This window comes from Cynocephalus volans, chromosome 11 (assembly GCF_027409185.1).
Source record: "Cynocephalus volans isolate mCynVol1 chromosome 11, mCynVol1.pri, whole genome shotgun sequence".
Lineage (NCBI taxonomy): Eukaryota > Metazoa > Chordata > Mammalia > Dermoptera > Cynocephalidae > Cynocephalus > Cynocephalus volans.
In genome coordinates this window covers 122,847,594-122,863,256 of record NC_084470.1, presented here as the reverse complement: position 1 = coordinate 122,863,256, position 15,663 = coordinate 122,847,594, and the positions used below count along the sequence as shown (strand labels likewise).

Below are 15,663 nucleotides of genomic sequence, written 5' to 3'. Positions count from 1 at the left end.
TCTCAAGAGCCTCAGTTTCCACAAATGGAAAATGGGGATGATATTTTACAATTTACAGGATGGTTGCAAGGATCACATTAAATGAGAGAACTTCATGCAGTGCCTGGAACACCATAGATGCTTAATTTATGTTGGCTTTCTCTTTCCTGTCCTCCCATTTAATGTTGGATGGAATATGTCTTAAGGTGGCAGAGAGCGCATTACCAAGAGGTCTCACTTCATAGCGGTCTGTGCTGTGACCCATCTCCTCTATGGGATGGATAGGAATTCTCAGGCGGTCAGGGCATGGCTACTGTATTAGTTTCCAGTGGGTGCCATAACAAATTACCACAGATGTGGTGGAATTTAGTCTCCCACACTTCTAGAGGTCAGAAATCCAAAATCAAGGTGTTGGCAGGGTTGGTTTCTTCTAGCAAGTTTGAGGCAGAATTCATTCCATGCCGCTCTCTTAGCTTCTGGTGGCTGCTAGCAATCCCTGGCATTCTAGGGTTTATAGGCCCATCACTCCAATCTGTGCCTCCATCTTCACATGGCCTTTTTCTCTTTGTCTCCCCTCTGTGTGTCTCTTCTTCTTGTACGAATACTTGCCATTGGATAAGGGCACACCTTGTTAATCCAGATGATCTCATCTCGAGATGTTTAACTTAATATCTTCTGCAAAGGCCCCCTTCCCAAATATGGTCACATTCACAGGTATCAGGGTTAGGGCTTAAACATGTCTCTTGGGGGAGCTACAATTCAACCCACTACAGCCACCCACTGGCAGGCTCCATGGCAGAGCCACCTTGGGGCAGGATAATGGGTGGGGCAGCGGTCCAGAGGAATCTCGCCTGATTTGCCTTCTTATCTCAAGGCAAGTGCCGATCATCCCACTAGTCACTGGGCTAATGAAGAAGCAGGATTAGAACTTGGGTTTTTCTGCCTTTGGCCCAGCGTCAGCCCATCAGATCGTATTTTCTCTCGAGGCTGAGAATTGGGAAACTCTTTCCTCTCCAGGTCTCAATCGTCTTACATTTGTGGGTTTATTAGCTGCAAATTTGTAGGGTTTTGTGGCTTATAGAGGAATTTATTGTTCCATATAAAACTTTTTTTTTTTCTGGCTTCCCCCACAGAACCACTAATGACTTTTAACAGGCAGAAAATTGAGCTCCCCAATGAGTTTGTCTTGTATTCTGTGACCATGATGAGTTATTAATAGTTCTTCCCAGCACAACATTCCCTTTCCCACTGCCCTGGCATTGGGGGCAGCCAAGGTCACCACTCCTGCCCCTGCTGCCCCTTCCTCCCTGCTGGCAATGAGGCCCAAACTTCCGCTCTGAACTCCGCACCCCTCCCCCAGCCCTATTCCAGAGGACCCCAGCCAGCTGGTCTGGGACGGGGAGCAGAAGCGAGGACACAGGTTCCTCAGTGGGTGCCGCGGAGAGGAGACCGAGAAGTTTAGGTCTGGTCCTCGCATACCTGTAGGAAGGAGGAGCCCATAAGAATCAGTGATCGCCACTGTCTTTTCTTCTGTTTCTCTAGATTCATACATTTTATAAATATTTATTGAGCTTCTAGTAAGTGCCAGGCCACCATTATGTACACTGGGAAAACATGTATGAGCAACAAAAATATAGCCCCTGCTATCAAAAGGGTCCTAGACCAGAAGTCCTGAGTTCTTTTAAGTGTATCACTAGTGTACACAAATGTACTGTTGCCAGTGTTTCTGACCTCACCAGCCTAACCCCTTACCCGCGGTGTGCCCCAAGGCTCAGCTTCTGTCTGTGCCTCTCCTTGCGCTCTCATCTGCTCTCAGGGCTTTCCATACTAGATATTTGCTGATGACTCCAGCCCAGACCTATCTCCTGACCTCCAGACTTAAATGTCCAAAGGCCTTCTTTGCACGTTCACATGGCTCTCTGACAGACATCCAGACTCAACCCTAGAGACTTCCCCTAAACCTGTCCCACCAAGAGTTTCCCCAGCTCAGTGATGGCAGCTTTACTCTTGAAGTTACTCAAGCCCAAACCTTGGAGTCATCCAGAACGACTCTCTCCGCATTCCACATCTGAGCTGTCAGCAAACGCCATCTGCTCCTTCTTCAAAATATATTAATAGTCTGGCCCCTTCATGCTGCCTCTAATGCTGCCATGCCGGTTCGAGCCCCCATCATTCTGTCACCTGGGTTACTGCAGTGGCCTCTGACTGGTCACTCTGCTTTCATTCTTGTCACCCAATCATCCATTTTCAACACAACAGCCAGAGTGGCTCTTAAAATACAAATCAGATCATGTTACTCCCGTTCAAAACCCTCCACTGGTTCCCAATCATACTCCAGAAAGAAGCCAGAGTTCTACAGTGGCCGACAAGGCTCAGATGATGTCAACTCCGGCTCCCTCTGTGGCCTCACCCCTTCCTCAATCTACTCCAGGCACAGTGGCCTCCTTGAATACATGAGGTGTCCTCCTGCCTTCAGGACTTTTACACTGGCTGTTCCCTTTATCTGGAATGTTCTTTCCACAGCTGTCCATGTGATTTAATTCCTCACCTGCCTCCCTGATCACCACTTTGCAACCTCTTCCCAGTACTCTCCATTTCCTACTTGATTTTTTCCAGAGCACTTACCACAATCTATCTTATTTATTTATCACCTATTTATTTATTTATCTATTTATGTTGTTGCCTGTTTCCCACCTCTTCATGAGGTTTGTTCATTTTGTATTATCAGCACCTGATAGTGCTTGGCACAGGGAAGGTACTCAATAAATATTTGTTGAACAAATGAATGGATTTCTGGCCCCTGGAAAATTTCTGTTCCTCTCTGGACTTCCATTTCCCCATCTGTACGATGACAGCATTGGACTATCTAATATGTAAGGTTCTTCCCAGCATCAGTCATCTATACTCCAGAGTTATGTGGTCTCCAGCCAAGACCTCTCCTCCAAACTCTAGACTTAAATGTCTACTAGTCATTCCTCTCACAGCCCATGAGCTAGCACAGATGTTCCATGCTCTCTAACTTGGAGAAATGTCCTGGACATGGACTGAACTCAATGGGATGGTCCCTCAGCCTTGCCTTGGGGTGAGATCACCTTTACACAAGCCCCGTCATTCAGAACTGCAGGGCCCCGAGTTTCAACCAGTGAGCTGGGGTGTTGTCCACAGATCCTCAGGCCACATTGTGCTGTGGTCAGGAGAACCTCAGAGCCTTCAGGTCCCTTGCATTAATGGGCCCCTGTCATCCAGATGAGAGGGGTGTGGTCCACAGGGATCTGATCACATCCAGAGGACTGGGTCCTGTTCCAGATATCATGAGAGGGACAAGGGATTTCCTGGGGAGGGTGGTGAGAATATGAAGTGTCTACAAAACGTGGTTCAAAGAACTGGGGAGAAGACTTGGGTGGAGTCTGGTGATCATCTTTGGAAGACAATGACACGTATTTTGTGATCTTCCAGCTGGCAGGATGAGGGCTCAGGGAGGAAGTGAAGGTGATGTGCTAGCTCAGAAGGAGGAAGGATTACTCAACCCGTAGAGCAGCCCAATGGTGGAGGTACTGGACACCCGGCATAGTCAGTGGGTGTCCTGCCATTCAGATAGTCCAAGCAGACACTAGGTCCCCATTTGACCAGAATTTCAGAGAGGAGTCCCACTGTGGGGGCAGGTTGGACTGCCACCTTTTACCTGCCTTCCAATTCTAGCTTCCTGTGATCCCAGGGGCTTCATTAGGATGGGACAACAAGTAATCTTAATATCAGAGATCAGCAATTTTCATTAAAATCAGCACAGCTAGGGCTGGCCCGTGGCTCACTCGGGAGAGTGTGGTGCTGATAACACCAAGGCCACAGGTTCGGATCCCACATAGGGATGGCCGGTTAGCTGACTTGGGAGAGCGCGGTGCTGACAACACCAAGTCGAGGGTTAAGATCCCCTTACCGGTCATCTTTAAAATAAATAAATAAATAAATCAGCACTGCGGTTGCTTCAGTTATACTCTGAATTTTCTCTCTGGCAAGGACGGAAGTGTAGGTGGAAGGAGGGAGGGTGTATCTGTGTCTCTCAGTAGAAACTGATGACAATTTTACTAATTGCTGCATTTATTAATGGGTGGCCCTTTATGTAGGTTGTTTAGAAGGTAAAACAAAACTATTAATCCAAGTTTTTGTTGGTTCCTGGCTCACCGAGTCATCTTTCCCAAGCAGTAGAGTCAGATTTAAGAAAGAGGCTCTGTCTACAGTCTTAATTGGAAAAAGCAATTAAGACATGTATTCATTGTGCTAGCTTGCCCTTGTTCCAGGCCTTTCGGAGATAAAAGTGGTTCAGAGTTTACAATCTGTCAGAAATTTCTGTGTTTTGTGTTTTACGCTGTGGAGCTAGGCTCAACCATACGTGTGTTCCCCTGCGTATCCTTATCTGTGATCTAGTAATAAACACAAATATTAGCCTTGAGAATAAAAATGTAAGTGGAGCCCAATTAATGATATTTATCGTTCTTAATTGCTATGAACAGTAGATAAACCAACTTGTGTGCTGACTGTAGTATCTAATGAATGGAAGTGGTAAAAGGAATTGGCATTATTTGAACATCTACTCTGTGCCAGTCTTGGGACCAGGTGAACACAGCAGCCTTATGCAATGGGTATCCCCCATTTACAGATGAAAAAACAAGCTGAGAAAATTAAGTGATTTGTGTATTGTTAAAGCAGTTCATAACTAAAGCCAAAACTTTTCATTATTTTAGTTATACTAAGTTTCCATTTGTATTGTCAGGGCTAGGGCTCAGACCCTTTAAACCCATTGTACAGACTGGGTCACCGACCCCTCACATGCCAGGCTGGGTCACCAGACCCCTCACATGGGGGTCAATGCTCTAGGTAATATGGAAAGATCCAGGGAGCTGTTGGCAGATGACATGAACTCAGTCCTCAGCAGTAGCAATAGCAGCAATAGCAGCAGCAGCAACAGCAGCAGCTTGCAGCAGCTAGCAGTAGCAGAAGCAGCAGCAGCGGTGGCCTCTTGGGGCATCCTGGGGGCACTGGCAGCACCAGCTTGCAGCAATAGCCTCCAGCAGCAGCAGAAGCAGCAGCAGTAGTAGTGGCAGCGGCCTTCCTCCCACCCCCTTTCCCCTCCCGTCCCCTCCCCCTCCCCTCCCCTCCCCTGCCCCTCCCCTCCCCCCTCTCCTCCCCTGCCCCTCCCCTCCCCTCCCCTCCCTTCCCCCTTCCCCTCCCCTCCCCTCCCTTCCCCCCCTGCCCCTCCCCTCCCCTCCCCTCCCTTCCCCTCCCCTCCCCTGCCCCTCCCCTCCCCTCCCTTCCCCCTTCCCCTCCCCTCCCCTCCCTTCCCCCCTGCCCCTCCCCTCCCTTCCCCCTTCCCCTCCCCCCTCCTCTCCCCTCCCCTCCTCCCTCCCCACCCCTGGGGACAGGCCCTATGGATCAGAGCCATTCAGACTTTATACTTAAGTCCAATAACCCAAGACACCTGGGCGCGTGTGCATATTTACATCAAGATTCTGAACATCTGAGGTGCCCTGACCATTTTCCTTCGCTTTCCTAACAAAACAAGGTGATCCTGTTGGTTCATAGCAGATAAGAGCTCTTTCTACTCTAACAAAGATAACACACAAAAAGACATCTAACCTCCAAATAATAATCATTTACCTTTGACATGCTTATGAGAATAAGCACCTAAGAAAACTCTGACAGAAGCCTGCTCCTCTCCCTCCATTTGTCCTCTTTCCCACTCTCCTTAAAAATTTTTTCTTGGCCCTGCTATTTGGGTCCTAGCTGGGATCCAATTCTGGATAGCATAGAAAAAGCGTTTTAAACCAGGAGCCAAGAGGCCTGAGTTTGAGTCCTGCCTTGGGGCTTGCGATTTACCTTCTCTCTCCAAGCTCCAGTTTCCTCATCAATAAAGAGAAGGGGCTGTACAAGATGACTGTAAAATCCTGCCAGCCCTGTCCTCTGAAGCCACAGTGAGGCTCCCTAGAGATCTCAGGAGCTGGCCATTTCTGCAGAGCCAGATGGAAAGGATAGAACTGGCGATGTGGGTCCTTGAGCCGCTTAAGCTACTTTTACTGATTGCACGGGTTTGCCATCAGTTTTGATTGGATTTGGCTGGAAACAGCTGAGCAGATGAAGGGGAGGATTAGCCAGGGACAGCTGTAGCTTCCAGACTGAGCTCTGGCTACAGTTGGGAATGGTTTCTCTTTAACCTTAGCTCTTCTCCATCTGCTTTCTGCTCCCGGGAACAGCATACAGAATGATTTTCCTGGGCTTCTGGCTGATTCTGGACTATTAAAGGTAATAGACTATAAAGCTATGGATGAGTTTTCCAGGTAAAGTTTAGGGCGTGATAAAGCACCCAGCAACAGAAGATTCCAGGGGAGGCCTTCTCTGCAGTCACTGAGTTTCTGCATGTTAGAGTCTAATCCCAAGGGCCAAGCCACTGCTCTGAAGCAGCCAGCTAGCAACCAAGGCCAAAGGAGTCCTCACCTCAAGGCTTTGCACATTGGGTTCAAATGACCATCTTCTACAATGAATATTCACATATGTGGCCCTGTTCCTGGGCTGTGGGAGATCCGGAAGTGAATCCATATGCTTCCTGACGTCGGCAAGATTTCTGTCTCATGGGGGAGATATGCATGCAGATAACCCAACTCTGGACTCGAACAGCCTGGGCTTCAATCCCAGCTCTTCCATTACTAGCTGCAAAACTGTGGTCAAGTGATTACCTCTGTCTGTGCCTCAGTTTTTCATCTGCAAAATGGAGGGCGTAGTAGTACCTGCCTCAAAGGGTTGGCATGGAATTCAATGAAATAACATATGTAAATCACTTAGAACCATGACTATTACATAATTATTGCTATTATTACCACTGCAATCATTACCAGTCCCTGCAGCTGTGCATGCAGAAGAAAACAGAAAAGTGCTGAGAGAGTGGGAGACTCATTCTTGACTGCAGGAATGGGGTTGGATTCACGGAGAAAGGAATATTTGAGCCAGACTTCAAAAGTTGACTAGGATTTCAACAGCTGAGGATGTGGGGAAAGGGCATTTCAGGCTGAGGGCATGAGTGGCACAAGAAAATACAAGGGTATGATAAGGACATGGAGGGTTGAAATGGCAGCTGAAGCTGAAAGATTAGTTAATGGCATCAGAACCCATTAAGGAATTTGAACTTTGTTCTGTAAGTCTTTGTTCTGGAAGCCTTTTCAGATTTTTCAGCAGGAGAGTGACAGAGTCAGCTTTGCATTTTAAAAGGATCTTTCTGGCAGATGTGTAGTAACTAAGAGCATGGGCTCCAAACTCAAACTGCCAGGGTTCAAATCCTGGCTGTGACACTGAACTAGTTAAGGTAGGCTAAATTGCTGTAACAAATAGACCAAAACATGTATATTGGCTCAAGCACAATAGAAGTTTATTTCTAGATCACATAGTCCAAGGAGAGTGTTTCTTCTTGGCGGGTGGCCCTCCATGTGGTGACTCAGGGATCTGGCTTCTTGGGATCTTGCCATCTCCAGTACCTCATTGTTTTTGGCATCTAGCTGGTGGAATGGTAGAGAGACCATGGAGGACACAGATCGGCTCTTTTATAAAACCTGGACGAGAAGCGGCATGCACCACTTCTGCCTACCCTCTTGGGTGAGCGTCTAGTCATTTCGCCACACCTACTGCAAGGGAGGCTGGGAAATACTCTCTCGCTCCATTCCTAGCCATTCTTCCTGTTATGATAGGATCGCGCTGTCCAATAGAACTTTATGTAATGATGGAAATGTTCTAGACCTGTGCTTCTAATACTACTGCCACTAGCCATTAGCTACATGTTGCTATTTAGAGCTGAATGTTTTATTTACTTGTAATCAATTTAAATAGCCACACATGGCTAGTGGCTACAGTATTGGACAGTGCAGCTATAGAGATAGGAGAGGATGGATTTTGTTTTGTTTTGTTTTGTTTTTTTAAAAGATGACCGGTAAGGGGATCTTAACCCTTGACTTGGTGTTGTCAGGACCACGCTCAGCCAGTGAGCGAACCGGCCATCCCTATATGGGATCCGAACCCGTGGCCTTGGTGTTATCAGCACCACACTCTCAAGCTATATCCCTTGCTCTTCTCCAAACACAACTGCACAACACTCAGTTCCTCTAAACCATGCTCTCTCTGCTTAATCTACCCGTCCTTTTCTATTGAAATCCTGCCCTGCCATCAAGACCGTGTTCACATGTAACATGTGCATGAAGCACACACAGCCTGTGAAAGTCCTGATGCTTTGTGTGCTCTTTGGGATCACACTGAGGCTGCTCATCTAGTTGTCTTGTGCATTTTTCTAGGCAGGAATGTTTTTCACTTCTCTCCCTACCTTCCACTTTACCCAGCAGAATTCTTTGTGTATTTTTGGCAGGCGACGAATGTCAATTGCCCTGAGTTGAATTCATCGGGAGCAGAGAGAGTTGCAAGGACACATTCCCTGGGCAATTTAAGCCAGAAATCATGTCTACATGGCACCAGGTTTTGGCAATTAACCAAGTCATTGAATCTATGTAGATGTCCGAATGGGAAAATTCAGGCCACCACACTGGAATGGAGTTTGCAGAATTATTTTTGACATTTGCACAATTTTTATTCTCCGACATTTCTCTACAAAAATAGCCTTCTAGTTCATGTGCCTTTTCCCATGTATCTTTTCCCACTGTCTGTTGGCCACTCCTGGCAAAATTCCTGACCAGAAACTGCCAAGGAGGGCTGGAACTGCTCAATTTTGCTGCCTGGACATGAGTCCAAAGAACTGAATAAGGGCTCAATGATAGCAAAGTCACATGGAACCCATCCCATGATCTCTGTGGCTCTGGGCAAGCCTGATAGTGTCACTCAAGACTATCTTGTGCCTTTTTCTAAAGTCAACTGCCAAATCTTAAGGACGGTCCCCAAATACCCTAGATTCTCTTGAGTCCAGTGATGTTTTTCATTAATCAACTTATTCAGACCTTTTCAGTCATTTATTCAACAAATATTTGCTGAGCTCCTACTCTGTGCCATGTATTATTCTGGTGTTTAAAATATGAAACAAAGTTCCTATTTTTAAGGAGCTTTCATTCTAGTCAGGTAGGAAGAAAATAAATATGTGTCAGGTGGCAATAAGTTCTACAAAGAAAAAAAAGCAGGGTGTCTCTTTGTCTTTGCTACATAACAAATCACCCCAAAACTTAGTGGCTTAAAACATCACTTTATTATTTCTATGACTCTGTGGTTTGGCTGGGCTCATTTGGGTGGTTCTTCTGCTGGAGCCCTCCCGTGGGCTCCATCATGAGGTCGCAGTCATCTGGAGGCTCCACCAAGGCTAGGGAGTCTCAGATGCCTCCCTCACATACCTGGGACCTTGGTTCTGGCCGTTGGCTGGTCGTCTCTCTCCCACACGGCTCTCATCAGTCAAGAGTCTGGCCTGGGCTTCATTACATGCTGGTGGAAGTGTTCCAAGGGAGCAAAGGCAGAGGCTGTGAGGCCTCTTGTGACTTAGGACCAGGTCACACCCTATCACTTCCACCTCATTCTGCTGGTCAGTGCCAGTCACAAGGCTGGCCCAGTCTCGAGGCAGATACCACCTCTTGATAGAAGAAGCCAGAAAGGATCTGTGGCCACTTTTAATCTACCACACAGGGTTAGGGAATAGCAAATGATAGGGTCTGCTATTTTAAATAGACTGTTCAGAGGGGCCTCTCTGATAAGATGTAATTAGGGCAGAGACCCAAAGGAAGTAAGCAAGTAAACCGTGCACATATCTGGGGGAAGAGCATTCTAGGCATATGGAGTAGCAAGCAGAGTCTCTAAGGCCAATGCAATTCTTTGCATTTGAGATAATAGTGTAATATTAAGGCTTTTCAATGAAGATACTTCCATGTTACTTATGGGAAATCTAGTTCTCCTTGGGCAACAATGAAGAATTCCTGAGTGAACTGAGACATATTAAAAGGGGAACACCTGATTTTGAAACACTGGGATGTGAAGATGAATCACTTATGCAATTTAAAACCAAAAAGAGGCAATTTACTTCATTCCTCCTGCCTCAATTATCCCAAACTGATTTCCTAGGCATCTTCTGTAGCCCCTGGTAGAACTCCAGGAACTCCAGAGTTTGAAAATTCCTCCCTGCTCCCAACTCCAACACCTCCGGTTGCAGTCAAAGTGCTTTGCACATATCCTGGCCTCAGCTTGACCACGTCCTTGCCCTCCCCCAGCCTGTGGGAGCCTCTGTGTGAGCAAATCAAGTTCGACACATGAGAGGCAGAGGTGTCTGACTCACTAAAGAAAGGAGCAGAGCAGAGCACAGCAGAAGGGGTTTTATGCTGTAATTACCCAAGATCACCAGGGCAGTCTGAGGGTAATCGGGTAATTAGTGTATGTATTGGGAGGGGTTCAGGGGGACAATTATCCGGCTCACTGGCTGCCAGACGCTTGTCACTGCTCCCCTGGCCCTTGGGCTGGGTTCCTGGCTCTACCTGTGGACTATTAAGGGTAATGACCCTGTCACACAGAGGAGCCTGTCATTATCTCCGTGTTAACATGGTATTTATCCACAAAACCCTGCCAAGTCACTCTATAATCAAAGGGCTTCCACGTGGTCCCCCTACCCTGGCATTGGACAGCTATGAAAGTTGTCAGGGCAAGGGTGGCTTTAAAAGGCTGAGAAGATGGGCTGGGGTCATCCTGGGAGGCTCAAGGGGGACACTGTAACTGAGTCTTTCCCCTGTCCCCCCATTGCCAAAGCCTGGAACTGTGCACCCCAGCAACAGGACTTTAGAGGCATCAGGATCCCTCCCCCTGCAATCAGGCGCATTTCCACATAGGGCTAACTCATTGGCTACTGAGTGAACAAAAGCCAACGTTAATATTTTGGAAAGCTGATATGTCTTCCGAAGTCTCTTGTAGCAGTGGTGGAGAGGGGATCCCATCACACAGCACAGAGCAGAAGTCTCTGAAAGTGCTCTGCAGCTCTCACTTTTTACTTCCCGATCACTCTGTACTGTCTCCCTCAAAACTCAAACACCCCCTTCTTTGGACAGAGCTCCCCTTCCTTTGTGGCCCCTTTTTATCTGTCACAAGCAATTCTAGATCTTTTCTGATGAAAATCAACTTTGCCCTTGGCCTCTTCTGTTTCTCCCCGCTCCCTCTGCTCTGTCATCACCACGAGGTGCACAGCACAGAAGCCCCCTTAACAGAACTCAAGGAACAAAGCTGTGATCACTGATGGGTCAATATTTTGCCCCTGTTGCCTAAGCAATGCTGTTATGAGCATCGTTTTATAAATATCTTTATACATGGGTATAGACTTATCTGTGGGATAAATTCCTAGACTCGGACTGCCTGGGTATGAATCTTTGAATTTGAAAAGATGTTGTCAAATAGTTTCTAAAAGGTATATGTTTAAATTCCCACCAATACACTCGTTTCCCCACATCCCTGTCAACTTTGATTGCTACCTCTTTTAAAAATTACCTTCGTTATTTTCTGATGATACGTGTGATATATATTCACTGCAAAAAATTGGAAAATACAGGAAAGGGTAAGAGAAAATAAAGATTAGCTGTCATGCCACCACCCAAAGATAAGAAACACTGTTCATTTTTACAGATGACAGCAAAGGCCACAGAGAGCTAAGGTAGTACCTGAGGAACCTTCCAGAATCCCTAGTGCTGGTGACAACATGCTAAAGATCATCCGATTCTCCCTCCTTCACCACCCTTCCTGGCCCCCCACCCCCACCTGCTGCTTTCTCCAAAGATTTGAGATACTTTCTTCAGCTAGGGGGGACTATTCCGAAGGAGGCAGTTCCAGGTATCCACACCCCTGAAGTGTGTCCCCTCTCCCCCCAAAACAGTTCTACTGCCACGAAAGCTCCAAGCCTGAGGATTTGTGGAGTAGACATGGAGTACAAACATTCCAAAAATGTATTTCCAGACATTGGCAGCTGGATTCAACAGATTGGAAAACCCATCTCTCTGGCCAACAGCAGAGCCAAGTTTCCGTTTCTCAGGGACCCTGACATGCCCCGTTAAGCCTCTGCTCTAATGACTGCTCTGCTTTCCATTCCAGAGACCTGAATTATAATGAGCTGCAGGAGTTCCCCGTGGCCATCCGGACCCTGGGCAGACTGCAGGAACTGTAAGCTCCTCTGTTGGTTTCTGTGGGTGTCTTCTCCCAAGGGCAGGGGCTGAGGCCGGGCTGGGCCTCCTGTGTGCCTTCCTTTACCTCCTCACCTCCCGTGCTCCTTGTAAAAGCTGCAGCTGCCCATCTTCCCCAACCCCCAGGGCAGCTCTAAGTAGTCCCAGGCCTCATTAGCTTGGCTTTGAGCATTTCCTGGGAGTGTGTCATCTGCAGAAGTGGCCCTGGACCCTTCCAGGCTGGAAAGATACATGGCACAAGCCACTTCCTGTTCGCCTGGGTCTGCATTGTCCCTGCCTTGGCTGGGACCTTGTGTCCAGAGAAGAATGAGAGGGTGAACTGGGGGCTGGTTGGCTGGGTCACTCCTCAGCACCTTGTCTCTGCGGGGACTGTGAAGGGGGCCCTGGTTCTCCACAGCCGCCGTTGACTATTCTATTTTAGCATTCGCTGCGTAGCCAGCGTGCGTGGTAGTAAACAGAACCAAGGCGTAAGCCAGACAGGGCCCCTCCCCAAGGATGCTTCAGCCTCACTGAGGACACAAAGTAACATAGGTAAAACAGGGAACAGGGCAGAGAAGTATATAATTCTGACCCTGAATTGTGTAATAGTAGCTAAAATGATCATGGGAGTTCAGAGTGCCATGGAAAGATCATTGTGGACGAATGCATCCTGTAATTGGCCTTAAAAGAGGAATGGGATTTAGGTGGCAGTGATGTGGGAGGAGGGGAGGCATTTCCGACAGAAGGACAGTGTTGGTAAAGAGCCAGCAGAGGGATGACCACAGGAGGGAAGCCAGTCTTCCCAGAGGACAGGCTGTCAGCAAGCAGTACGAGCACTATTGTGTAGCTAGAGTGTGACCAGACTAAGGGGGACCGAAGGTCCCTCAATAGAGCCCCAAACTTTTAGGCAAGAAACATCTTTATAGCTCAAGCTACCATGTAAGACCTAGAGTACCAGCCCTGTGCCACCCCTCACCTCATCCAGAAGCCTGAAGATGTGATGCCGATGTAGGAAGCAGGTAAGGAGTGGCTGGACCAGCCAGAGGAAAGTGTCTGAATGAGAAAGTGTTGGAAGTGCTCCACTGCCAATGAGTCACCAAGGTCTGATTTTTTCCTTTGAGCTGGGGCATGACAGAAGGACGAGATTTAATCAATCAAGAGGGGTGGAAGGAGCAGGGTGTGCAAAGGCACAGGGATAGGAAATAATAAAGCATTCGGAAGGAGAGAGTGGAGACGGGAAGGTAGCAGGGACAAGAAGACACATGCACAGGGGTGTGTGCACCGTGTGTTTATCTGTCTATCCGTCCATCCATCTCCATCTATTGAGAGGAAGCTGCTTGAGGACAGGGCCTCTGTCTTGTAAACTTCCAAATCCCTCAGAGCTTGGCCCAGCACTGGACACAAAGGAGGTGTTTCAAAAACTAAAATGAGTGCATGAGAAGAGTGGGTAGACAAACAGGCCTAGGTGGTGCAGTGGCCAGAGGTGTCTAAGGGTGAACCTGTGAGTGAGCAAGTATGAAGGTGGAAGTCACGTGGGACAGCAGGAGGAAGAGAGAGGGGAGCAGAGGCAAAGGGGACACGGAGAGAAACCAGAAAGTGCCAGCGAAAGAGCATGATGGAAAGGGCCCTGCTCAGCACGGGTTATGTACTTTTCAGTCCAACATGTTATTTATTTTGAAATGTTCATCCCAACTAACCAAACACATAATTCCTGGCTTCCAGACCACCAGACACTCAGCTGGGTGCCTCATTCCATCCGCCCATAGTGCCATCCACAGTCATTCCACATCTGATCTGGACCTCATCCCTCCTGCTGCTATTGACACTTCCGTGTTTCTTCATTTCAGGGCCTTGAGGCCACGCCAGCCTCCACGCGAGGAACGCCCTCACCCTGGGATCCCCGGGAAGCTCTGTTTTTTCTACATTTTCCTTTTCCTCCCACACTGGCTTCCTCTGCGGGGACCCACCAGGGTTCCTGCCACAAGTGACTAAGGAGAGGATTCCCCTCTTGGGACCTGAACTCAGCCTCTTGCTCTGGAGTGGCTGTCGCAGGCTTCCAGAGGCCTGCAGCCTGAGACTCCACCCCCGAGTCTTTTCACGCTTTTTAGGGAAAAGGATGGGTGCGTGATTGAACAAAGAAGAAAAATCACAGTCAGGATTTGAACCTGGGATCTCCAGGCTGATGTCCCTTTTGCCTTCTGGCCTGTCTAGTTGGCTGTCCAAAATCCCCACGGAATTCCATGTCTCTCCCTCTTCACACTTTTCTCCAAGTCCTCACTGCCTCCTGGGCATTGTCTTCCAGGGGGTTCCATAACAACAACATCAAGGCTATCCCAGAAAAGGCCTTCATGGGGAACCCTCTGCTGCAGACAATGTGAGTACTACTTTTTTGGTCTCTCTGTGCCAAACAGTATTTGGGGGAGGAGGACAGGGGTTGGGGAGGCAGGAGGGACTTCCCTAGAAAGCACAGGGAGGCAGGAGTATGGGAGGGTTGCCTTCCTCTGTGTGCTCTTTCCTGGGTCTCCAGTGGTAGAAGAAGAAAGCAGAGGTCAGCCTTAGTCCCAGCTGAAAGGGCCAAAAAACTGAACAAGCTGTTTGGGTCTTTTCTTCCAGACACTTTTACGATAACCCAATCCAGTCTGTGGGAAGGTCTGCGTTCCAGTTCCTGCCCAAACTGCACACGCTGTAAGTTGGCACCTGAAAGCAGCCACAGCCTGGGCCTCTCCCTTTCCTTTCTCCTTCTTGCTCCCTGCTGCCTTCCACCTGCAGATCTCCCACCTGCAAGACACCACCCCACAGGAAGGTGTGGTCTTGAGGGCTGCAGGCCTCTGCCTCGCTCAGACCTACTCCCAGATTTGTCTGGATTTAATGGCCTCTCTCCATCTCCCTAACCTATGGCTTGTTCCCAGATCTCAGATGGATGAAGAGGGCCCTTCTCCATAGCCAAGGAATTTTATCTGGCCTCTTTAGTTTTATCCTGGTCATGGGAGCTGTTCTATACATACCTGCTGAAAGAACAAATGACTGGGTTACGGTCCTGAATGCTCTGTGTTCTCAAGACTGGTTCTCAGTGGCCTCGGAGCCCAGGTCCCTTGGCCCCTTGCTGTGCCATCTTTAGTGCCCCTGGCCTGATGGTGCCTCTTTGCTTCCTCCCTCCCATTCTTTTAATTCCCAGCCCAAGTCCCACTTCTTCAAAAAAGCTTCCATGGATTGCTTTCAGCATACTGTGGCATCACATTGACATAGCTCATGTCTGCAAAGCACATACTTCACTCTCACATGTGTTATCACATTTCATCTTCATCCTAACCCTATGAGTAGGTGTTATTGGCCCATTTTACAGACTGAAACTGAGGTGCTTGGGTCCCGCTCAGGCATGAACACTGGAACCTTAACCTCAGATCCTGGGCTCATTTCTGGGCCCCACACTGCCTGCTCAGGGCCTTTGACCACACTCATTTTTTGTGCTCCTGTTGTGTGCAGGCCCCACGTGGGTCCATGTCCTCAATAAGGTACGGAATGTGGGGAGGGGAAA

The 15,663-nt window shown here is 48.3% G+C and overlaps 1 protein-coding gene across 2 annotated transcripts in view; it reads left to right on the top strand.

Moving 5' to 3' along the window:
• LGR6 (leucine rich repeat containing G protein-coupled receptor 6) overlaps positions 1-15,663 on the top strand; it is a 113,339-nt gene that overhangs the window by 82,743 nt on the left and 14,933 nt on the right. For both annotated transcript variants that reach the window (XM_063114759.1, XM_063114760.1), the window contains 3 exons: positions 12,061-12,129; positions 14,431-14,502; positions 14,742-14,813. In XM_063114759.1, coding sequence (XP_062970829.1) covers positions 12,061-12,129; positions 14,431-14,502; positions 14,742-14,813 — 213 coding nt within the window. The remainder of the gene's footprint in view (positions 1-12,060; positions 12,130-14,430; positions 14,503-14,741; positions 14,814-15,663) is intronic.